Here is a 23550-nt window from a genome sequence, read left to right as displayed (position 1 = left end):
TAAATCACCTTTCTTTCCCATTCTGACATTCAGTTTGGAGTTCAGGAGATTGTCTTGACCAGGACCACACCCCTAAGTGCATTGATGCAACTGCCATGTGATTGGTGGTTGATTACATAATTGCAATAATGAGAAATTGAACAGGTGTACCTAATAGTCCTTTAGGTGAGTGTATATTAATAATATATAATATCTATAAACTTTATTATTACTGGCATATTATATTGTATTAGTATTAGTATCATTTTACATATTTGATTTGTGTTGCTCTCTCTCTCTCTCTCACTCTCACTCTCTCTCTCTCTCTCTTTCTATAGCTATGTGTGTATACTAATACAAATAATATATCTATATAATGATATTATTATTTTTTTGTGTTTTTTTGTTTTATTATTTTTTGTATTGGTCTATATTTAGTAATACCTACTCATCGTTTTTCCAGTGAGCTCTATTAAGTGGAAACGCCATATTCATGCAACAGAAACCTACAAGTCAAGTTTGTATCATTGAAGGCTTTGTCTCAAATTCTACTACTTACAGTCTTTTCGGTCCCATAGGCGCATTCCGAATCAGTCTACAGGTATGTTGACTAACCACGCGCTCTAAGTAGGCAGCACACTAATAAGATTCCGAGACATAGTAGACGTTCGCAGAATGTGAGTCACTCCGCAGCAGAAATACTCATCGATACTGAATTTCTACAGTCATATCTATACTTTAAATAAAGCCTACCTTACAGTTGCTTTAAAATGTTAAGGTATGTAGTCACTTATATCGGTGTATTTAGGACTATTGTGTAGATTGGAGATTGTGTTTTAAAGTGTTATTTCTGTTTAGTGCTCACCTGTAGAGCCGGTATCGCTTGAGTTAGTCACGCCCACTCTACCGGAAATATCTTCCTCGTTTCTCAGGCAGTCGAAACAATCTTCACTCTCACCGGGAAACACATACAAATACCTGGTTTTAATCCTGTCATCTCGTTCTTGAGACATACACGTCTTAGTTGGTTCCACAGTTCATTTAAAAGGACGCTGTAATTTATATTTTGTGTTGTGTTTACATTTTGTTCCTCGTGCACTTGTTATGGTCGTGTTGTTGATTTCCACACTCTTAAAATAGCAAGCTTGGTTTTTTTTCTTAAAGTACACAATTCTTCGTCTTATTTTATTAGCAGAGGAAGAAGTGTGAGGAGAAGAAACGTTTGTAGATAATTATTCTCCTGGTGGTCTCTCAGAAATGGACCCTATGGATCGAGGAATGCGCTACACTCCCGGTTCCTCTTCGGTAAGATTTACCCAGACTTTATATTATTAACAACTTAATAGTTTCCAACCTCAAACATGTAATGAGTGATATCTCACATATCTATACTAAGAGCTTTGCTGTGGGCATCTTTTATCACTTGAATGTATTTCATGTTGTGTCGACCTGTTTCGTAAAAGGGATCATTTCAAGATCTGCAAGGGCTGGAAGTTTAAAACTATAAATGTATATTTTATTTATATTTAATCTTATTTACAAGATTGTGGTTATGGTGGTAGAGGCATTGCTGCCATCTATGACTATGTCTATTGCTGTCAAGGTTCCCACGCTCATGGGAAACCTGTAAATATCAGGAAGTCATACATTTTTGTGTTCAGGGACTCAAAATGTGTTCGTAAGTTAGTATTATGTTATGTTAAAGCTCCTCTAACACTAATATTTTTAGTAGATGTTCTTTACAACTTTGTGGCTTTAACAATCAAGATGAAAGCTAACATTGATTATATAATATATATATATCAGGGCTCTCAAGTTTTGAACTGAGTTCAGAGTGAGATTTTGGCGGCGGCCGCATCGCGGCAGGCGGTTGATGGGGACAGGTGTATGATTTCGTAAATGACACATATTCTTACAAATAAAATAATATTTAATTCAGCATTTGTGTGTGTGTGTGAGAGAGAGAAAATAATCAGTGTTGTTTATTGTAGGTGTTGGTACTTGGTAGCTGGTTTTGAGGCCAGGGGTTGGTGGCTCCCATTTGAAGCACTGTGGTTCCAGGCCAGCCATGTTTACTATCATGATGGATGACAAGGTTCTATCAAGTGCTAAGCTGTTCCTGGTTTTGGTCTTGTTTAATCCCACCATGAAGAAAACCCTCTCAGCATAGGCATTTGAATGAGGGAGCACTAAAACCAATGCAGCTATTTTAGAAAGCCTCCCTGCTTATGTCCCTCACACCTTGATGGACACAGGAGTTCTCTTGTCTGCAGACTAAGCACCAGTAAAAAGAGCTAGTGGTTCCCTTTGTGATGAATGGCCATTGGGTTGACCACTCTTTCTTAAAGGAACACCTATAGGTGGTTGCTCTACTTAACCCTCTCTTTTTCCCTGTTTCCAGTGGGTTCTCCACTGTTTCCTCTATGGTGTCCTCAGTCTCTTCCATGGACCCATCCTCTACTGGCACCCTAATTGCCTCCTCCACTGTCTTCTCCACAGTCTCCTCCTCTGACCTAGCCACCTTTTTAGGGAGCTGATCTTAGAGCAAAGCATGAAAGAATGCTCCTTTGCCTCTTCCATGACATCTTTGAAATAGACGAATACAATAATCAATATTATACATTGGATAAAATATAATGAAATAGCTTAGGCAAAACGTTTTCAAAATGGGGACCAGGAAGTTGTGCAGTAAAAATAAAAGGAAAGAAAAAACTGAATTAAATAATTCAAACTACTGCCATACAAGTATTATGGATAGGCCTATTATAGAAGTCTCTTATATAAAACTGTCAGAGTAGCCCCGCATCCTCTTCAACGTATAACGTTAACTATAAAAATAATAGTGGGCTAATAATCGGCGCAAACGCTACGGCCGACCACGTACGATGGCCAAAATTGCGTGGGGTCGGGGTCATAATAACCATCAGACCAAAACATATCTTAGACTGTTTTGAAAAAATAGAAAATTCATATATTGATTAAAAAAAAATCATATAACATTAGTGAAAATCGGGGTCATTGTCTTGGCAAGTCAATGGAGTTGGACAAAACATCATATATGTCTGAACACATATATTCCCCAGCAATGGTGAGCTGACTTACTAGGATGCTTACTGTCCTCTTCTGTAACCATTACGTTACTTACTTCAGCGAGAGTCTGAATCTGTTTTGCGCACGAGCCTTACCCAGATACAGCAATGCTATTTTCTGATTGGCTGATCGGTAGCTATATTTTTTTTTATTTGATTAGCTGGTGCGTGTCAGGGCCTTCGGGAAACTCACTTGATTCCTCTACCTGTTTCGCTGTTTAAAAAATAGCGCCGCAACTTGGTGGGCATTATTATCCTCGTAATGTCTCTGCGTGAGAAATACAAGGTGTGGCGTGTGAGCGTGTGAACGAGTTGAAATGCGTGGGTCTCACGCCCAATGCGTGAGACTTGAGAGCCCTGATATATATATATGTATGTATAATTTTTTGTACCTGCAAGGCCTTGTAGGTTGACTATAAGATGTTATGACACATTGCACAACCTGACATTTTGATTGTTAACCTCTATACTGAACTTGTACAGTTAACAAACTTGAAAAGTAACTCTGTGAGAACAAGCCCAGGTGTTCAGCTGACATTCATTCCTTTTCTTTTCATCTCGATCGGTTTGCATGTGTTGGGGATTTCATTTCTGTTTGTGTTTAAGTAGTTCTGCTTGACTGGTTTAGCTATGCTTCATTGTTGTCTGTGAGGATTGGGTGCCAATAGACTTTTACAAGACCTTAAATGAAGTGCTTCCAGTCGACAACTGCATCTTAAGTCTCTGGCAATTATGAGTAGCTTATTTTAAGGGATTAAAAAGTCAGTGAATTGTTTGGTTATATGTCGTGGTGACTGATACATGTTTCTCAGCAGACAATGTGGATGCCAGCATCTAGGGTACCCTTAAAAAATTATTATTTTTTATATATATATATATATATATATATATATATATATATATATATATATATATATATATATATATTTTTTTTTTTTTATAATTTTATATATATTATAATGTTTTACTAGAAAATGCTATTTCAGTCTTTATTTTGAAACAATTTAAGTTGAGTTCAATGTGTTTTTTGGGATTTGTGCGTGAAAATATTTTCCTACAATAAGTAAATACTACACCCATTTATTTCAGTGTACTACTAGGTGACTGTTTACCAATATAATAAGAACTGAGACATACCCTACTTTGCAAAAAATAAAATGTATATTCATTTTTACTAAATAATTCTTCAAAATAAGTGAAAACATAATATTTGCCCTTTAACGGGCTGTTTTTAAAATCTTTAACCAAGATCTCAAACATCGGTTTGTCACTGGTTGCTGGGAAGTAAGTAGTGACGCAGCTTAACTGCATTACTCACCAGTTTGACAGTCGCTCAGATGTTTTCAAAGAAATCAAAAGCCATCTCTCTTTCCGTCATATGTAGTGTTGAGAAAAAGTTGGTCCATTCGAAAGGTTTATATAAATTAACCAGTTCAAAATATGATTCACAGGGTCCCTGAGCATAGTGTGGTTTCAAGTTTTCAAAATCTGTATAAAATAATACTCTTGATAAAAACAATATAAACATAAAAAGATTGGGTTCTAAGATATAAAATTTAACTAAATTGTACTTGGGTATTGTTTTAAAGCAACACTACTAGTTAAATGCAGATCAGATTAAGTGTTTTGGTGCATATGTGGTTTAATTGATTTCATGAATCAGTTTTGAGTTGAAGGGTCAGCACCACGTCATGTTATTGTGTATTTGTATGATACCTGTGTGTACACCTGCATCATTTAGTATGAGACAACACCCCCACAAATGAAACCTGAAAATGACTCTGTGATATCTCACTTATTCAGCAGTGATCAGCTGGTTTTTCAATGTCGTCATAGAATGTCAACTGCTTGAAGGGTTAGTTCACCCAAATATTAAAACTATGTAATTAATAACTCACCCTCATGTTGTTCCAAACCCGTAAGACCTCCGTTCATATTCAGAACAAAGTTTAAGATATTTTAGATTTAGTCCAAGAGCTTTCTGTCCCTCCATTGAAACTGTGTGCACAGTATACTGTCCATGTCCAGAAAGGTAAGAAAAACATCATCAAAGTAGTTTGAAAGTTATTTTAAATTGTAATAATATTTCACAATATTATCGTTTGTACTGATTTTTTTATCAAATAAATGCAGTCTTGGTGAGCATAAGAGATTTCTTTCAGAAACATTAAAAACTCATACTTAATTAGAAACCTGGTGCACTTCACATCACGTGTAAATGCTCTTTTGTCACAAAGTCCTTTTATTTATTTATTTTATTTATTTTTTACACAAAATTTACACAACAGATGTAACTGTGTTAAAGAAGATGTGCTGTCCTAATCTAGAAATGCTGCAAGCCGTTCTATTCGCTGCGGGAGTTTCACTCGTTCATTCTGGTGAGTGTTTACATTCCCCCGCAAGCGCATGTGAGCTCAGCTTTACAGAAACTTGCTGATCAGGGGCCTGTACCATGAAGCCGGATTATTTGGCTAGCCAGGTAAATTTCAGTTTAGTTTGCACCAATCCTGGGTTTTAGGTACCATGTAAGTGGCTAGGCTTTTAGCTGCGTTTATTGCCATAGTAACTTACACTCCACAGCTAACCTGCTCTGGGGCAGGCTATGTTCTGGATTAGAGATCTCAAACTGAAGCTGGACCAATCAGATGTGAGAGAAGTGACACATGTCTGACACAGTCACTCCAGTTTATCTTGCTCATAATTAAAGGTCACTAATACTAAAAAGAAAAAACAACAACAAAATGATAATTACTGAGTCTTTTATGATTTATATAATAATTGTGATATTATTATTTATCTTTTACACACAATTTTACTTTAACAGTTATTATAAATCGTTTATTTTAAATAGTAATGTATACAGATAAGATACAGATCAAACGATTGCACTATTTAAAAAATAAAAAATCTGACCTTACATGTTGGAGTCTCTTATCACTATATATTTTCAAATGTGTAAACTAAGTTAACGAGTTTCACTTGTGACTTCACTGATAAAGCAAGATAATTTATTTTATTTGTCCTCCTTCATATTTCATATGACGTTTAAATTGGTCATATTCATCAGTCTGTTAACCTTTAGCAAAACCTTTAACCTTCAGTTTTGAATCTCGCTAAGTAAATCAAACTTGCTTTGAATTGCAAGGCCATGATTGGCTGTTCACCAGTGATGTCACATATTCATGTACACGCGCTCCACAAACTCAGGATCAAAGCATGAGTTGACAAAGAAAGTTGATGATCAGCATCATGGTACCAACAAAGCCGGACTGGAGAGGTTTGGTTTTGTCAACTTAAAACTAATCCTGTAACTCTGAATTTGTTCAGCTACCGTCATGGTACAGGCCCCAGATCACAGAGACAGAACAACAACACCCGGACTCTGTTTTAATCATTCTCTGGGTCTTTAATAAAGGCAATCTCTCCTATGAACTGCCAAAATACAGACAGCATGTTACATGTCCCACAAGAGACAGTCGTATATTGGATCACTGTTACACCACAATAAAGTATGCATATCACTCTGTTCCTCGAGCAGCTTTGGGACATTCTGATCACAGCCTGGTTCATCTTATACTGACCTAAGTCCTTTTCAAACAACCGCTTTCACCATCCACACCTCCTGCATCCAACCCCCCCCCCCCCACATACACATGCAATACAGCGAGGATGCTGTATGCCAGGTCTTCCGGAAGCAGAAAAGGAAAAAAGCACCAGACCCAGATTGTGTTACACCAGCCTGTCTGAAATCCTGTGCTGACCAGCTGGCCCCCATCTTCACACAGATCTTCAACAGATCACTGGAGATGTGTGAAGTCCCTTCATACTTCAAACGCTCCACCTTCATCCCCATCCCAAAGAAACCCAAAATTACAGGACTAAATGACTAAAGGGCTGTGGCTTTAACATCTGTAGTCATGAAGTCATTTGCAAAACTGGTGCTGGCCCACCTGAAGGACATCACTGGACCCTTGCTAGATCCTCTTCAGTTTGTCGACAGAGCAAACAGGTCTGTGGACGATGCAGTAGACTTTGGACTGCATTATGTTCTGCAACTCCGTCTGTCACTAAGGACACCTCTGTCAAGCTCCTGAAGTTTGCAGATGACACCATACTCATCGGCCTCATTCAGGGGGAAGTCGTGGTCTAATGGTTAGAGAGTCGGACTCCCAATCGAAAGGTTGTGAGTTCGAGTCCTGGGCCAGCAGGAATTGTGGGTGGGGGGAGTGCATGAACAGCTCTCTCTCCACCTTCAATACCACGACTGAGGTGCCCTTGAGCAAGGCATCGAACCCCCAACTGCTCCCCGGGCGCCGCAGCATAAAGGGCTGCCCACTGCTCCGGATGTGTGTGTATGTCACTGCTCTGTGTGTGTGCATTTCGGATGGGTTAAATGCAGAGCACAAATTTTGAGTATGGGTCACCCACCATACTTGGCTGAATGTCACGTCACTTTCACTTATTTATGTCATTTCTGGGTTAAAGGCATCTGAAGAACTGTTAAAACAGCAAGCTATATTATTATATATATTTTTAGCATGGTTTATATTAACATAATATTTATTCAAATAAAGTTTCATCACTTATCCTTGTAAAATGTTTTCTATTGCTTAAAATGCATGATAATATTTAGTAAATACAGTAAGAAAGTAAAAGCAGTTAAAATTTCCACAGTCCACCCAAACATGCTTTTCTCAACACAATTATTTAAAACCAATTTTTTGGTGGTGTCTATGATGAATGGTATTACTAAAAAAAAAAAAAAAAAAGTTTTGATTGCTTTATAAAAATGTAGACAGTCCTCCTTCTCCTCTGAAAACAACACCTAGGGAAGTGTTTTGATGCTGCTCTTATATAATACATCTGAATCTGTACTTATTCTGTCAGAAAAGCTCTGCAATTTACTGTGTATTTTCTGTTCAATCCGATTCTGTTGAGGATATGTGCTGCAGCTTTAATTTTTATGTATTTCTTCAAACTGACTTTTTTCTGGTTGAATTCAGAGACCCTGAAATTCACAGAGAATGTATAAAGTATATATTTTTTCTTTTGCTTTTAGGATATGAACTGGGAATTAGCTGACACATTCTTGCCAGCATCAGATAATAAAAAGCTGAAGAAGAAGAGGGGCCCTGGGAAAGTTGGTATCATTGTTGTTGTGGTGATCTTGGCTGCTGTTTTGGCTTTGACCATTGGGCTTCTGGTCTGGCATTTCCACTGTAAGTCAGTACTGTAGCCACAGACAGCATAACACTGTTACCAGTGTCCGTCCTGATAGTGCTGATCACATGTTTGTTGGTTCGTGTCCTGGTGTCTTCAGTCCGGCAGAATTTGCAGTCACAGAAGATTTACACCGGCTCAGTTAGGATAGCAAATCAAGCTTTTGTGGATGCGTATGAAAACCCGGACAGTGCAGAATTTAAAGACTTGGCAAACCAAGTCATGGCTCAGGTAGGAATCAAATTATAACTAATTTGTTTTGCATAATGATGACAGTTGAAAAGTGTGTAATTCATTTTTTTATTCATGTTTAGCTAAAATCAATGTACTCCGAATCTCCACAACTGTCTAAATATTACATTGGTTCCGAAGTCCAAGCCTTCAGGTACGAAGAATACACACATTTTTAAAACACTTTTTGAATGGTTTTTTTGGTCTTGCAGCTACTTTGCTCATCCAAGATGTAGATGAGTTATTTCTTAATCAAAACTGTGAAATTTGCTCACCAGTAGATCCTCTGCAGTGAATGGGTGTCGTCAGAACGAGAGTCAAAACAGCTGATAAAAACATCACTTCTGGCAAAAAAAGTCCAAAATCCATAATAACATTTCCTCCACTGAAAAAGTCCATCCCCTGTTTTCCTCTCACAGCAAAACCCACTGACGGACTGTAATCAGCTGTTTGGACTCTCATTCTGATGGCACCCATTCACCACAAGGGATCCAGTAGTGAATAAGTGATGTAATGCTACATTTCTCCGATGAAGAAACCAACTCGCTCATCCACATCTTGGATGGCCTGAAGGTAAGTACATTTTCATATTTAAGTGAACTATTCCTTATGGATCTGCACAGACCATTTTGTTTTGCCTAAATTGAAATGTTTTATTTGCATTTCATCATAAATGGGCAAAATTTTAACTTTTCACTATTGAAAAATAACTTTAATGAACAATAAGTGGCTAAAGTTCTAACAAATTTTCATCAATGTGAAAATGCATTTTTCTGGTAGTCATTGATGTACACTGTTATATTGAACGTGGCCTGTCTCTGTCTGTCTGCAGTGAGGGCAGTGTAATAGCTTACTATGAGTCAGAGTTTGCTGTTCCAGCGGGACAGGAAGCAGAAGTGGATCAGGCTGTGAACAGGTTAAGCTCCAAAGTTCGCAGAGTTGGGGAAAAACAGGGTCCCCTGGTCTTTGATCATGTTGTGTCTTCAGGTAATACTGCATAGCACATCCATGACATAGTTTGGATAGATGGATGAAACTCATTTAAACGTGTCTAGGTCATATTTTTCAGCAAAATCTACATTAAAAACTTTGCCTAAAGAAATAAATGTACAAACTTACAAATAGTACAACAGTAATCAGATCTATAAATGCTTAAAATAACATTTCATTATTTTATTTTGCATTACAGTAATGAGATTGGGGGTAGTGTGCTTAATTATGATGAAAACAATTTCCTAAAAATGGGTTTCTCAAACAACTTTTTTTTTGTGATTATGGGTTTTGTGAGGTTCACTTTGATACCGATCTCTAGATTGCTTGTTATATAATATTTGAATTCCCATGATCCTGAAGCACAGATGTCAATCTTTCATTAACAGCTCTGGACACACGTTTGTTCTCAAAAGCCAGGGGTGAGTAGTCCATTACTCATGTCTCTCATGTCTCTCATATACTCTCTGTAACAAAACCTAATGAGCTGCTTCCATAGCAAGTTCTGAAAGGTAACCTAATGATGCTGAGATATCTTAGTTTTGCCAAATTATAAGGCAGCATCAGCAATCCCATCCCATAATGAACTGCAACAAGATCAGTTAAAAAAAATAGACCGTCACGTGTGGTTTCTGTTCAGTTTGAATGCTGCCATAGAAAGCAGCTGACTATGTAAGCAGTAGGCAGCAAAGCAAATCTTAGTGCTCTTTTTCCCCCCCCGAAGTTTTAAATTCTGGATTTTCCGTTTTAATTTTTCTGAATTCCATTTAAATAATACTTTAAAAATTACAAATGATGTCTAATCAGTTGCATTTATAAAGCTATTAATTTACATTTAGAATAAATATCCAAGTGTAAACACTGTTGTAAAAACTGTGGTATCTTAAAAAAAAAAAAGTTATTTGGGAACTACATTCTACTGTACAATTTCTTCAAGTTAGACATGGTTGAATTCCGCAGTTCTCTCTGTGTTTCCCATGTAGTGGAAATCCTAGGCACCAAAGTTCAGTGGGTTTTGGAACAGAATTCCCTAAGCACTCATTAATGTACTGTGTATCCAATAATAAATGTGTAAGAATAACATATTTTTCTGTATTTCCAGCAAGTATGAGATACTCCCAGCACGCCAAGAGTTCTGCTGAAGAGATCATTACATCCCCAGGTTTCCCCGACGAACCTTATGCTCCAAACACTTTTGTGCAGTGGCAGCTTCGGGGAGACCCAGGCCACGTGCTAAAGTTGTCTTTTGACACCTTCAACCTGGAAGGAAACTGTTCAAATGACTTTGTGAGAGTGTATGACTCATTGGTCGCCGTGGACAAACACCTCATGGAAGAGTAAGGAACTGTGAACCGTGTTTGCAGATGGAGCACCATCTGGTGGCTTTATATGCATCTCTAATATCAGCGTGTGGAATATGAACTCAAAGTTTCTCTCTATCAAACAGGGAGTGTGGCTATAATTCTCCCAGTAATCCTTTAAATTTCATCTCGTCCCGGAATGTTATGCTGGTCACCTTCGTAACAAACGAAGAAGGGAATTTTCCGGGTTTCAGAGCCCGTATGACTCAGATCAGTCAAGATAGCAGCGGTAAAAATGAATCCTTGTTGTTTCAACAAAAACATATTTTGAATGATTAATATGTTTTTATGATTATATAATATAATAATAGAGTATGCTGTACTGTGAACTTTCTAATCCTCTCGTTCTCCCCGTTTAACAGATCTTGCATGTGGTGGTAAATTAGGTGGAACGTCTGGTAGTTTTAAGTCACCCAACTTCCCCAGTTATTACCCACCCAACAAAACATGTCAGTGGGACATCCAGGTGAGACATTCATTTTGATCTAGTTAATGTCACATTGAACGACTGTTATAACAGTGTTATACCCATCTCTGTTGTTTAAAGGTTCCTGATGGTAAACACATCAAGTTAAGGTTCACCACGTTCATGGTTTCTACAGGGAGTCTGAATCATTGCTCTGGAGATTATGTGCAGATTGTTGGTGTAAGGTCCGTATTTTAAAACTTCTTTTAGACATTACACAAAATTGATCCTCTAAGAGTGCTGATAAAGCGCATGGCCACATTAGACATTTCTTTTGGATCTTCCCACCTATTTTTGTCTTGTATTCTAGTAAAAAGGTTTAAAAATATTAAAAGAAGATTTATTTATTTTGAGAAGAAAAGTTGACACAGAAAGTTGTCTTTAGAAATTTAGTTATGCTTGAAACAAGAAAAAAAATCCATATTGGCTTAAGAAGGTTAAATAAATGAAATGGGCAAACATTTTAATTGTTTAGTTTTTTTTTTCTCGTGTAAATGTATTTAGTTTAAAATATATATTTTACTGGAAAGCAACAAAAATATTTAGTATGAAAATTATATTTAAAAAATGGTAAATGAGCAGTTTCTAGTTTGTCATTTTAGTTAATAAATATTGAGATATTATTGGCTGAAGGGTATAATGTTATTTTTTTCCTCTCAGATGATATTTTGGGTTAAATTTAATAAATCAGTAATTCTGAATAATTTTAGTATGGTCACATGTATTGCTCATCTTTTGTTGAGATTAATTTAAAAGCGGTGTACAGTACATTTATTATAGAAACAATCACATTGAGCAGTCTGGGTTTAAATGTTTTGCTCAAGGGCATGAGGTGAAAGCTCATGGAAAAAGTACTGGGTTTTAATCGTTTAAAGGAAACAACTGACAACAGCTCTTTGATGTTTGTCATTTTTACAACTTTTACAACTTACAAATATCTTCTTTAATCAGCTTAAGCAGTGCTCATTTATCTTGAAATCAAAAGTAATATTACTAACAATTTAACAATTAAACTTAAATTTCAGCACATAAAAACTATATACAAAGAAGGGTAAAGAAGTCACAAAAGTTCAGCCAACATTCTTTCTATAGCAACAACATATTTAGTTCAGTAGATGTTATGCAGTCAATCAGTATATGGTTCAGTAATTTAAAGAAAAAAGTCTCTCTCTGACGTAATTTTCTCCATGGTAAATAGTTTTCTTTTCTTGTCTATCATATTCTTGGGAAGAAAAAAAAACCTGGCTAGGTGTTCTGTACTAGACTAACTGAGACTTGTCATGGCACTTGTATACTGTTGTTGTTCTCTTGTTGGTCTTCTATTGTTCTCAATTGTAAGTCGCTTTGGATAAAAGTGTCTGCTAAATGATAAAGTGTAAATGTAGTTGGTGGTTTCACACGCACTGCTTGTTTGTTTCTTTGCAGCACATTGTGTGGAAAGCAGCCTGAAAATACCATAGTGACCGTCAACAGTAACAAGATGACTGTTGTGTTCAAATCGGATTCATCACAAGTAGATCAAGGTTTTAGCGCCATTTATGAGGTCTTTGAGCCCACTGACCGTAAGTTAAGACATAAAAATGGTTACTAAGTAAAAAGTAGAAAATATTTAACTATTGGTAACCGTCTGGCCTGAGGTGGAAATAAATAGACTAATTGATGCAGTTTTAAAATGGTGTGAGTGTGAACATATTAAAAAGTGAATCCAGTTTCTGAATCTCTCAGCCTGCCCGTATAAGTTCCAGTGTGACAACAAGCGCTGTATAAACCCACCTTTGCGCTGTGACGGCTGGAACGATTGTGGTGACAGCACAGACGAGAGGAACTGCCGTAAGTGTGCAGCGAACTCTGTCTCAGATTCACACACAGAATTACACACTTGCTCTCTGAATATGACCTGAGTTCAGATATACTGAGATTGAATGTGGATTTCAGAATGTGATGCCAGCATGATCAAGTGCAGAAACGGGTTCTGTAAGCCGATGTTCTGGCGGTGTGATGGAGTAAATGACTGTGGAGATGATACAGATGAACTTAATTGTGGTAGGAGCCTTTTCTTTCTTCCTTTCTCTCCGACTTTTCCTCTATATTCAATCCAACGTGAGAAATGCTGCCTCCACATGCAATGAAAGGAGAAGACATGGAGACACAGACACATTCAGTATACAAGGATGCTAAAATTGAGACGATTATAGAAGTTATTTAAACTTTTATTTATTAAAATTGCTTTTATATTTATCACTATTTCGACCAAGAATTCTGCATTTTATTCACTTAGATTTTTTATGAGGACTGAGGAGAATATATAAAGCATATCAAATTTGAAATAAGTTAATAATGCAATTATGCCATTTCAGTTCTGTTTTTTTCTATAATCAATTAATTATCTGTTTTTATAATACAATAATGTTAGTTAACCCTGTAAAGCCTGTCATATGAAATAATATTTAGATGGATGCTTTTATGGATCATAAAGTATTATATAGAAGAATATGGAGCTTGGAAGAAAAAACACCTACATTTTATAATTGGTACAGCTGCTGATATAAATGCAACAAAAAATAATTTCTGATATCTTGTCATGTAAATCAGTGAGATCTTTATAACAGTGTAACCAACTACTTGCATAAAATACTTATAAATATTTAACTCCGTATCTTCCAATAATATGCTTTTAGTTAGATGGTATTTAAATGCAATACAATAAAATAAAATATAATGCAATACAAAACAATGATGACTGAGCGATAAACATTCCTCAATGTGTCATATTTGATAATAACTGGATTTTCCAAAAACAAATTCTGTATGTAGTAAACCTAAGTTGCCTCCATCCAGTAAATTATCATCTTTAATAAGAATATAAGCGTAATTTTTCCATTCACTTTATAAAAAAAGGATTTCACAGTACAAAGACAAGTGTACCATGACCTGAAGAGACTGTTTTTATAATAACACTAAAATAAACTATCAGTCAGAGGACAGAAGGCATGTGGTAGATTGCATTCAACAGGTTTCCAGCCCAAAATTAGAGAACTTCGAGGAGATGACTTGGAAATGCATTGATCAAAATATTGTGATTTGGAAGTTACTCTGAAACCCATTTCCTCATGCGGTACCCTGTCTGTGGATGGGCCTCTGTATTCTCCAGCACTCAGAAACACATCCTCATCTGGTTTAACACCGCTGTCCTCTTTTCTGGCAGGCTGTAACGTTGGAGAATTTCAATGCAACGACAATCAGTGTGTCTCAGAGAAGCTGAGGTGTGACGGGAATCGAGACTGTAAAGATGGCTCAGATGAAGACGGCTGTTCAAGAGGTGACAAAGAATTTATCGTAGTATTATTTTTATTGTTTATTGAATTCAAAAATATTCAGAGAATACATTTGGAGACTTTAAGCGTATTTTTTCTCTTCATTCGTTCTCATTGTGATGTCAGATATCTGTAAAGACTCAACGTTTCTGTGCGGTAATGGCAAATGCTTAACCAAACCGAACCCTATGTGTGACGGGCAAGTTGACTGCGAAGACGGATCAGACGAGTCCAACTGCAGTGCGTGCAGAGCTTCCACTTCCTCACATCTATTCTTCAACACATATCCTGCATTGTTAAGCATTGGTTTCCATCTCTCGCTCTTTCTTTGTCCTCTAGACTGTGGTAGGAAGGCTAACTCGAAGCCTCGAATTGTGGGTGGTCAGGAAGCAGATGTGGATGAGTTCCCATGGCAGGTCAGCCTGCACATTAAAAACACCGCACATGTTTGCGGCGCATCAATCATCAGTGAACAATGGATTGTGACAGCTGCCCACTGCGTACAAGACGAAGACAAAATCAAGTAAATGTTCTGTTTTCTTTCTTTAACTGCACCATTAAATAAACCTTTCAAAAACTGTTTGGACACTTACACTACAGGCCAGAAGTCCAGAAGGAATAATTAAGATTTGTTTGTTTAATATATATGAAAGACGTCACCAAGGCTGCATTTAATTGAATTTATATATACAGTAAAAAATAATTTTAAAATTTAAAATAAGTTTTTGAATTTATTTTAAGATATTTCTGTGATCAAAGCTGAATTTTCAGCATCATTACTGCAGTCTTCAGTATCACATGATCCTTATATTTAAAACAACAATTGAAATAGAAATCCTTATGCTTTACTGTCACTTTATCAATTTATTATATCCTTTCTGAATAAAAATATTAATCACTCTCTTTTTTTTTACATCTTTAAATCTTACTCCAAACATTTGAATGCTAGTGTATGACGATTTCCACAAAAATGTTAAGCAGCAAGAAAAAAAAATCAACATTGATGATAATAAGAAATGTTTATTGAGCAGCAAATCAACATTTTAGAATGATTTCTGATGCCGAAAACTTTTTTACTGTATTTGGTAGAAGAGATGTCTTTAGAAATGGTAGTGTCAAAAGTGAACATCTTTGTATTAAATAGTAAAAGTTCTAAAAAGTTATAGTATCTTGTGCCGCGTTTCCACCGAAATTACCCGGAACATTTTTACCAGGAACTTTTTTTCCCAGGAACTTTTTTCCTCCCACACCTGTTGCTTTCTGCGTTTCCACCGCGGTGTAAAGTACCGGGAAGATTAGGCAAATGACTGGTGACGTAGGTCCGCGCGTGTTTCTCAATACAAAGTACCGCTGATTTAAAAAAAAAAAAAAAAAAAAAAAAAAAGTACGCTGATTTTGGACGTGCATCATCGGTAGTTAGTTCAGACTTTGTGCATTCGACTGGGGAGTGTGATGTCCGCGACGACGCAAGTCCGGTAAATCTATAAACAGCAGTGTACTTGATAACTTCAGTCAGCTCGTCTTGGCTACTGCAATTTTCCTTACTGTATATTTACAATAAAACGAAATAGGATATCAAATACCACTGCCTCCTTTGGTTTTCATTTAAGCATAATAACAACTGCAGAAATGTACTTAGTTCAGGGATATGTAATGTTATATGCAGCCATTACAATGAAACGAAATATTATATAAATTTGCCTTTTTTGTTTTCATTTTAACATATAGATAAATTGAATACAGACAAAAGAAAACCTGTTAGATTTACCCCGCAGCTGAATTATATTTTATGTTAAACCACTAGAGAGACGTCAGAGCCAGCGGCACATATCAGAAGGTCTATCCAAGGTAAGGCTGCTTCTGGTCGGATGGATGATCACTGAGCTCCCGCTGATCGAGTGGAGCTCACCGTCTCCGAGATCGGCAAAACACATTTTTAAATAGGCGCTGTCTTTATAAATAAACAACAGATTTGAGTTTTAAACAACTACATTCTCGCCTGAAATACTTTTAAAATTACATTTCATGACACAATAACAGTAATATTTTGAAAATATTTATCCGAATAAATGGTGGTTGAACTCAACCAATGCTACGTGGACTCAACCAATCAGAATGTTTAGCGTCAAAGTCCCGCCCCCGAAAGTTCTGGAACTTTGAAAAAGTACCACCTCGCCAGCAGGGACTTTCTGAGGGGCACTTTTTTTACCCGGAACTTTATTTAGTTCCTGGTTCCTGCGGTGGAAACACACCAAGTACCAGCCCAAAGTCCCTAGTTCCTGGGTAAAGTTCCTTTGGTGGAAACGCGGCTTTGGTTTGAAACTAAGATCAGATATATTAAACTACATTATGGAACTTTGGAGTCTTGTGCACGAGTCATATATAAAACATTGCTTTGTTTTGTGGTTCTACACACTGCTTTAAAAAAGTTAATATAAACCGTACACCCGTAAAATTAATTTATCAGTTACCGTATTTTTCAGACTATAAGTTGCACCTGAATATAAGTCACATCAGTCCAAAAATACTTCATGATGATGAAAAAAACATATGTAAGTCGCATTTATTTAGAACCAAGAAATTTATTTAGAAAAGAGAAAACATTATCGTCTACAGCCGTGAGAGGGCGCTCTATGTCTTCAGTGTAGACTACAGGAGAACTGAGCAGCATAGAGCGCCCTCTCACGGCCGTGGACGGTAATGTTTTCAAGTTCATTTCTCTTGGTTCATTTCTCTCGGTTCATGTCAAATTAATTTGGATAAATAAGTTGCACCTGACTATAAGTCGCAGGACCAGCCAAACTATGAAAAAAAGTGCGACTTATAGTCCGTAAAATACGGTACATTGGTTTTCTCCCTTTAGAATAGAAGAGAAAATGCTGATGTCTGTACACCTGATGAATTCACAGATATTCTCAGCCGGGCACATGGGAAGCATACTTGGGTCTCCACACACAAAAAGAGAAACAGAAGGCAACAAAGAGATTGATAAAACAAATAATTCCTCACAAGAACTACAATGCCAACACGTATGACAATGACATCGCTCTGATGGAGCTGGACTCACCCGTGACCTTCAGTGCCAGCATTCGACCCATCTGCTTGCCCACTGCCACTGATGTCTTCCCGGCTGGTGAAACGGTCACTATCACCGGGTGGGGTGCCACCAGAGAAGGAGGTCAGTAAAAGAGCCACGCAATAATGCTTTAAACCGTTCACAAATCCTGCCGAAATTTCACCACAAGAACAGAAGTTTGCATCAGTCACACTTTACCACAAGGTTGTATTTGTTAAACAAACATTGAAAAATACTTCTAAAGGATTTATGAATCTTTATGGTATTAGTTGATTTTGACATTTACTAATACACTATATAAACTCAAAAGTTGTAACTGTTAATGATTATAATGGACCTGAGTGAATATGAAGCAACAGTGAATAGGGATTCAGTGCTTTAACTTAGTGTTTGATTTGTGTGTGTGTGTGTGTGTATTTCAGGCTCTGGAGCGACTGTGCTGCAGAAAGCGAATGTTCGCATCATCAACAGCACAGTGTGTAACCAACTAATGGATGGTCAGATCACGTCTCGCATGACGTGTGCTGGCGTTCTGACCGGAGGAGTGGATGCCTGTCAGGTGGGTTTCATAAAGACCACTGATGAATGTGCTTTAAACAGACACGGACACAGGACTATTCCCTTTAAAGCATGTCTGGTTTATTTCTGTTTATTATTTGATTTAGTGGTCAGTATCAGAGATTCTATTTATTCATTTTTTACAATTTAAGTTTTGATCAACATTAGATTTTTATTTGGTAATGCTCATTTTTCCCTATTTTTAGATCTAGATATCGTATGCCATCATCTAATGCTCACTTAAAGTTGATGTTAAAGAGAAGAATAATTTTAACTAATTTTTAACTAATATTTTCTATTTAGGCATTTACAAATATTTTATGTGTTTTATTATCTTTTTTTTGTTTTTGTTTTTAAAGTAGCATTGAATTTAAAATAGGTCTTTTATTGATTATCATTAGAGCTGAAACAACGAATCGATTTAATCGATTAAAATCGATTATTAAAATAGTTGTCAACTAATTTAGTAATCGATTCGTCGCTAAATAAATTTTATTTGCCATAAGCGGCTCATTTCGTGCATATTTCAAATCTGCGGTGACCAAAGTGTGGCAGTAATGAGCCACCGGAGGTTTTACTCAGCCAGTACAGCAGGTGAAGTAGCGAATAGCCAATAGCTGGCCTCGTTTTATGTCACGTGCTTCCCGAACAGCGTCTCTGCAGCATTCAGCGGGAAGTGGGAGTACTTTACTTTGAGCCTTCAAAATGAAGAGTAACCTGTAAACTCTGCACTACTGAACTGTTTAAGGGGCCGTTCACATATCGTGTCTTTTGCGTGCTCAAGTTCGTTATTTCCTATGTAGGCGCGCAGTATGCACTCTCATAATGGAAGCGACGCGGTCGCGACACGCACGCGATGCGATGCGCCCGTTTTTCCAGGCGCGTCCACACCGCATCCATTTATCCTTTGCTGAAATTTCCGGGTCTTCATGGAGAGGGCACGTCATGGTTGCTTAGCAAAGGCAAACGCCTCAGGGGCGCTTCAGCCCGAGCGCTTTGGAAAGAAGGAGAAAGCGACGCGACTAGCGTTTTCCACGCGTTTTTAGGTGCGATATGTGAACGGCCCCTAAGAATTTTATTTGTGCAGATTCTCCAGTACAAGGTTGTTTGCAAATGTTTAGTCGTAAAAGCTTATAACATTGCTTTTTAACAGTTAACATTTAAAGCTTTACAAACATGTTATGTGATCAGTTTGTCGTTTACCAGTTCATAATTCAGACTTGCAGCCTAATTATGACTGAATGAGAGAGGTAAATGTTTGAGTATATTTAAAATGCACTTCTTTTCTAAGTATTCACTGCTCTTTTTCACACAGAAGGTTTTTTGTGTGTGTCCCAATTTTTTTTTTCTGGACAACCTTCTGATGGATTTTACTTTAAATTGTGAGTACCATTCAGGTTTCATGCCATTGGCACTTTTTTTCGAAGGATTGTTTACAATTTCACAGCATAAGCTATAAAGCTTTTTCCCAGTAAATAATAAAATACAATGCACTGCAATTTTATTCTGTTTTATCCTTATACTTTTATAAAAACGATTATTTTGATAATCGATTAATCTGTCGATTATTTTTACGATTAATCGGTTTATGTACTTATATTTTAGTTTTTTCCATTTTTTTCCCCAAGTAAATTATTAATAAAGGGTCTTTATCATTCAGCATAGATTTTTAAGAGATTTTAACCATTTTGCATTGTCATATCCTCATCAAAAATATACCTGGAGTTGTTTTATTATGTTAGTAATCCTTTGTCGAACTCTTCTGACCACCGAACACTGACCCATACTCTAGCAAAATTCACAAGGAGATTTCAAATATTGTTTTCACCATGGCAGTCCTTAGAGCTCCTAAAGTAGTTTAACATCCCAAACAAAGCTTAAGGAATCTTTGAGAACATATTTTCACGAAGTATAAGGATAAAACAGAATAAAATTGCAGTGCATTGTATTTTATTATTTACTGGGAAAAAGCTTTATAGCTTATGCTGTGAAATTGTAAACAATCCTTCGAAAAAAAGTGCCAATGGCATGAAACCTGAATGGAACTCACAATTTAAAGTAAAATCCATCAGAAGGTTGTCCAGAAAAAAAAAATTGGGACACACACAAAAAACCTTCTGTGTGAAAAAGAGCAGTGAATACTTAGAAAAGAAGTGCATTTTAAATATACTCAAACATTTACCTCTCTCATTCAGTCATAATTAGGCTGCAAGTCTGAATTATGAACTGGTAAACGACAAACTGATCACATAACATGTTTGTAAAGCTTTAAATGTTAATGTCGCGACCGCGTCGCTTCCATTATGAGAGTTCATACTGCGCGCCTACATAGGAAATAACGAACTTGAGCACGCAAAAGACACGATATGTGAACGGCCCCTTAAACAGTTCAGTAGTGCAGAGTTTACAGGTTACTCTTCATTTTGAAGGCTCAAAGTAAAGTACTCCCACTTCCCGCTGAATGCTGCAGAGACGCTGTTCGGGAAGCACGTGACATAAAACGAGGCCAGCTATTGGCTATTCGCTACTTCACCTGCTGTACTGGCTGAGTAAAACCTCCGGTGGCTCATTACTGCCACACTTTGGTCACCGCAGATTTGAAATGCGCACGAAATGAGCCGCTTATGGCAAATAAAATTTATTTAGCGACGAATCGATTACTAAATAAGTTGACAACTATTTTAATAATCGATTTTAATCGATTAAATCGATTCGTTGTTTCAGCTCTAATCTGCCATTTATAAAAATGATTATCTGCTTTTTGATATCATTCAGAATTTGAATATTGGGCATCTCTAACTTAAATGCCATTTTATTTGTATCTTTTTATTTTCTTGATTCATCCTCCTGTTATTGTAATCCATGTAAATAACCCCCTCTCTCTCTCTTTAGGGGGATTCTGGTGGTCCTATGTCAGTTTTATCAAATGAGCGTATGTTCCTGGCAGGAGTGGTGAGCTGGGGTGATGGTTGTGCTCGCAGAAACAAGCCTGGCATCTACACAACCGTGCCAAAATTCAGGGCCTGGATCAAGGAGAAGACAGGAGTATAAACTGCCTCAAAGATTATAATGAACTGAAAACCGTTTTGTTTTCTCAGGCTGCAAATGTTTTAATGACACGCATGGCCTGGCTGAAGAGAAGGACGGACTTTTGACCAGTTTTTGTCTAACAATTGTTTTATATGTTTATATATTTTATGAGAGTGGAAGGTTTTATTCTGTCTTAAGATGTGTAAATAAATGTCTTGTTTTCTTTTTTAAAGGTTCATTCTTAAAGTGAAGCTTTTATTATTTGAATATGAAAGATTTAGTTTTATGTTTTGGTCTGTACCTTGGGTTTTCTCTGGTTCAAGGAGTGTATATTTCTGGAGTCTCAATCACATACTTGAATGTAAACATCTTCAGTCTTTTATGACTTGTGCAATATATATGTATGTAATGTGAGAGTTAAACATGGAAACACTTGAAAGGAAGTCTGGAGTGCTTAAGGTTTGATTGAGGGACTACATTTAACACTTGAAAAATACATTTAGAAATAATAAAATCATTGTTTCATCCACCATGATTGAACAGTTTAGCAAATAAAATGTGTATCTGGTTAATACAGTGTGAAATCTGTATTATACTTTTACTGAAAGAGTGCAATAAACCGGTTCTAGAAGTACAAATTCCATTCATTTTCTGCATGTTGGAGATTTGTTTGATAACTTTAAATAAAGACTTGCATGATTTCAGATATATTCAGTATACACTCTGTCATTTGATTGTTAATAGTGTTGAACATTTTAATAGTGCTGAATAATTTAGTTTTAAATCATCCATGTCCTTTAACTTCCAATTTTACCAAGTTTGACCAACATTACTTTTGTTTCCCTCTGTAATGTAAATGCTCCCGTGGTATGTGACGAAATGTATATTATTTTGTTTATTTGGAAAAAATATTTTTTGCAGTGTTTCTGTTACTTGGAGGTCTTAAAACTATGTATATTTATGTACAAACAATAAAAGGTTGTTTCAAATGGTTTTTACTTGACACTGCTGTCATGTTAACAGATGTGGACAGCAGTGAAGTATTTTTTACTTTACTCAAGTACATATTTTTTTTTCCTTTGAAAAACTTTACTTGACATTTCAAAGCATAATGTCATACTTTTTACTGCACTACATTTCATAAATTAAAGGTGTTGTTGTTTTACCTTTAATACTTAAGAACATAGTTTTTATATATTTGTATATATTTTAGCATTTAGCAAATAATAAAAAAAAAAAGATACTTATATATATATATATATATATATATATATATACACATATACATATATATATTTATATATACACACACACACACACACACACAAATATATATATGTAATATACTTTTTTTTTTTTTATCAGACCCTGCCACCAACTTTTATATCATGGTCCTTGCCATAATTGTCTACTGTCCTCATGTTAGAACTTCATAGGTGTTTCTTAACAGGAAAGCTGAAGGAGATGAGTTTTGATGCAGAGGAGTTCTGGGTCAGGGCCAGTTCTGAACAGATAAATCCATTTCCTGTTCCTGAGATCCACAGGGTGGCGCTAGACTCATCCTACAGGTGATCTCTCATATATGGAGGAACAAATCTTTGGTTTCATGAAAATTATGAAAAAACAATGCTTTTATTTAATTATCAGATAATTCTAATAATTGAGTGAGATACTAGACTAAGGCATGCTTCAAATTACTGAAATTATACATACACACACACACACACACACACATATATATATATATATATACACACACACACATTACTAATTCTACAATAGTTATGTTGCACAATCAATAGTCAATAAAATGTCATACAGTGTGTTTAGAAAAGGAATAAAGTGTTCAACTAATGTTTGTGAATGAAATATTCCTCTGGTGAATGTGATTTGTGATATTGTGCATTGATATTAATATGATACCAAAATATTAATAGCAATGCACAACATCACATATTACATTCTCTTGAAGGAAATATGCATCATGTAAATTGTGATACAGACATTAGGCACCCCTTACTTCTGGAAAAAGTCAGAATTGAGATATAACTATTAATTATTTTTTGTCTAAATTCATTGTGAGATATAACTACCTATTCTACCTAATTACACTGCTGTTCAAAAGTTTGGGATCATTACGATTTTCAGTGTTTTTGTAAAGAAATTTATTCTGCACATACACTTTTTTTTTTTTTGACCAAAAATACAGAAACATTTTAATATTGTAAAATATTAT

The 23550-nt window shown here is 36.2% G+C and overlaps 1 protein-coding gene across 2 annotated transcripts; it reads left to right on the top strand.

Annotated features, from left to right (window-relative positions):
• Positions 1-863: 863 nt before the first annotated feature.
• Positions 864-22290, top strand: LOC113061764 (suppressor of tumorigenicity 14 protein homolog). 2 transcript variants are annotated; one of them, XM_026231189.1, is made up of 20 exons: positions 864-1033; positions 1172-1284; positions 8128-8287; positions 8389-8519; positions 8603-8673; positions 9352-9506; positions 9899-9931; positions 10612-10846; positions 10957-11099; positions 11233-11336; positions 11418-11521; positions 12762-12898; positions 13062-13166; positions 13272-13379; positions 14542-14655; positions 14777-14890; positions 14990-15173; positions 17560-17828; positions 18149-18285; positions 21177-22290. In XM_026231189.1, exons 2-20 carry the CDS (start codon positions 1237-1239, stop codon positions 21333-21335), a joined length of 2511 nt encoding a protein of 836 aa, XP_026086974.1. In that variant the 5' UTR covers positions 864-1033; positions 1172-1236; the 3' UTR covers positions 21336-22290. The 2 variants fall into 2 exon arrangements, with proteins under 2 accessions (XP_026086974.1, XP_026086973.1); XM_026231188.1 differs by having other exon boundaries at positions 864-1284.
• Positions 22291-23550: the final 1260 nt, after the last annotated feature.

This window comes from Carassius auratus, chromosome 43 (assembly GCF_003368295.1).
Source record: "Carassius auratus strain Wakin chromosome 43, ASM336829v1, whole genome shotgun sequence".
NCBI classification, from domain to species: Eukaryota; Metazoa; Chordata; class Actinopteri; order Cypriniformes; family Cyprinidae; genus Carassius; species Carassius auratus.
Note: the sequence above shows the minus strand (reverse complement) of the source record. Positions and strands in the feature narration are given on the sequence as shown.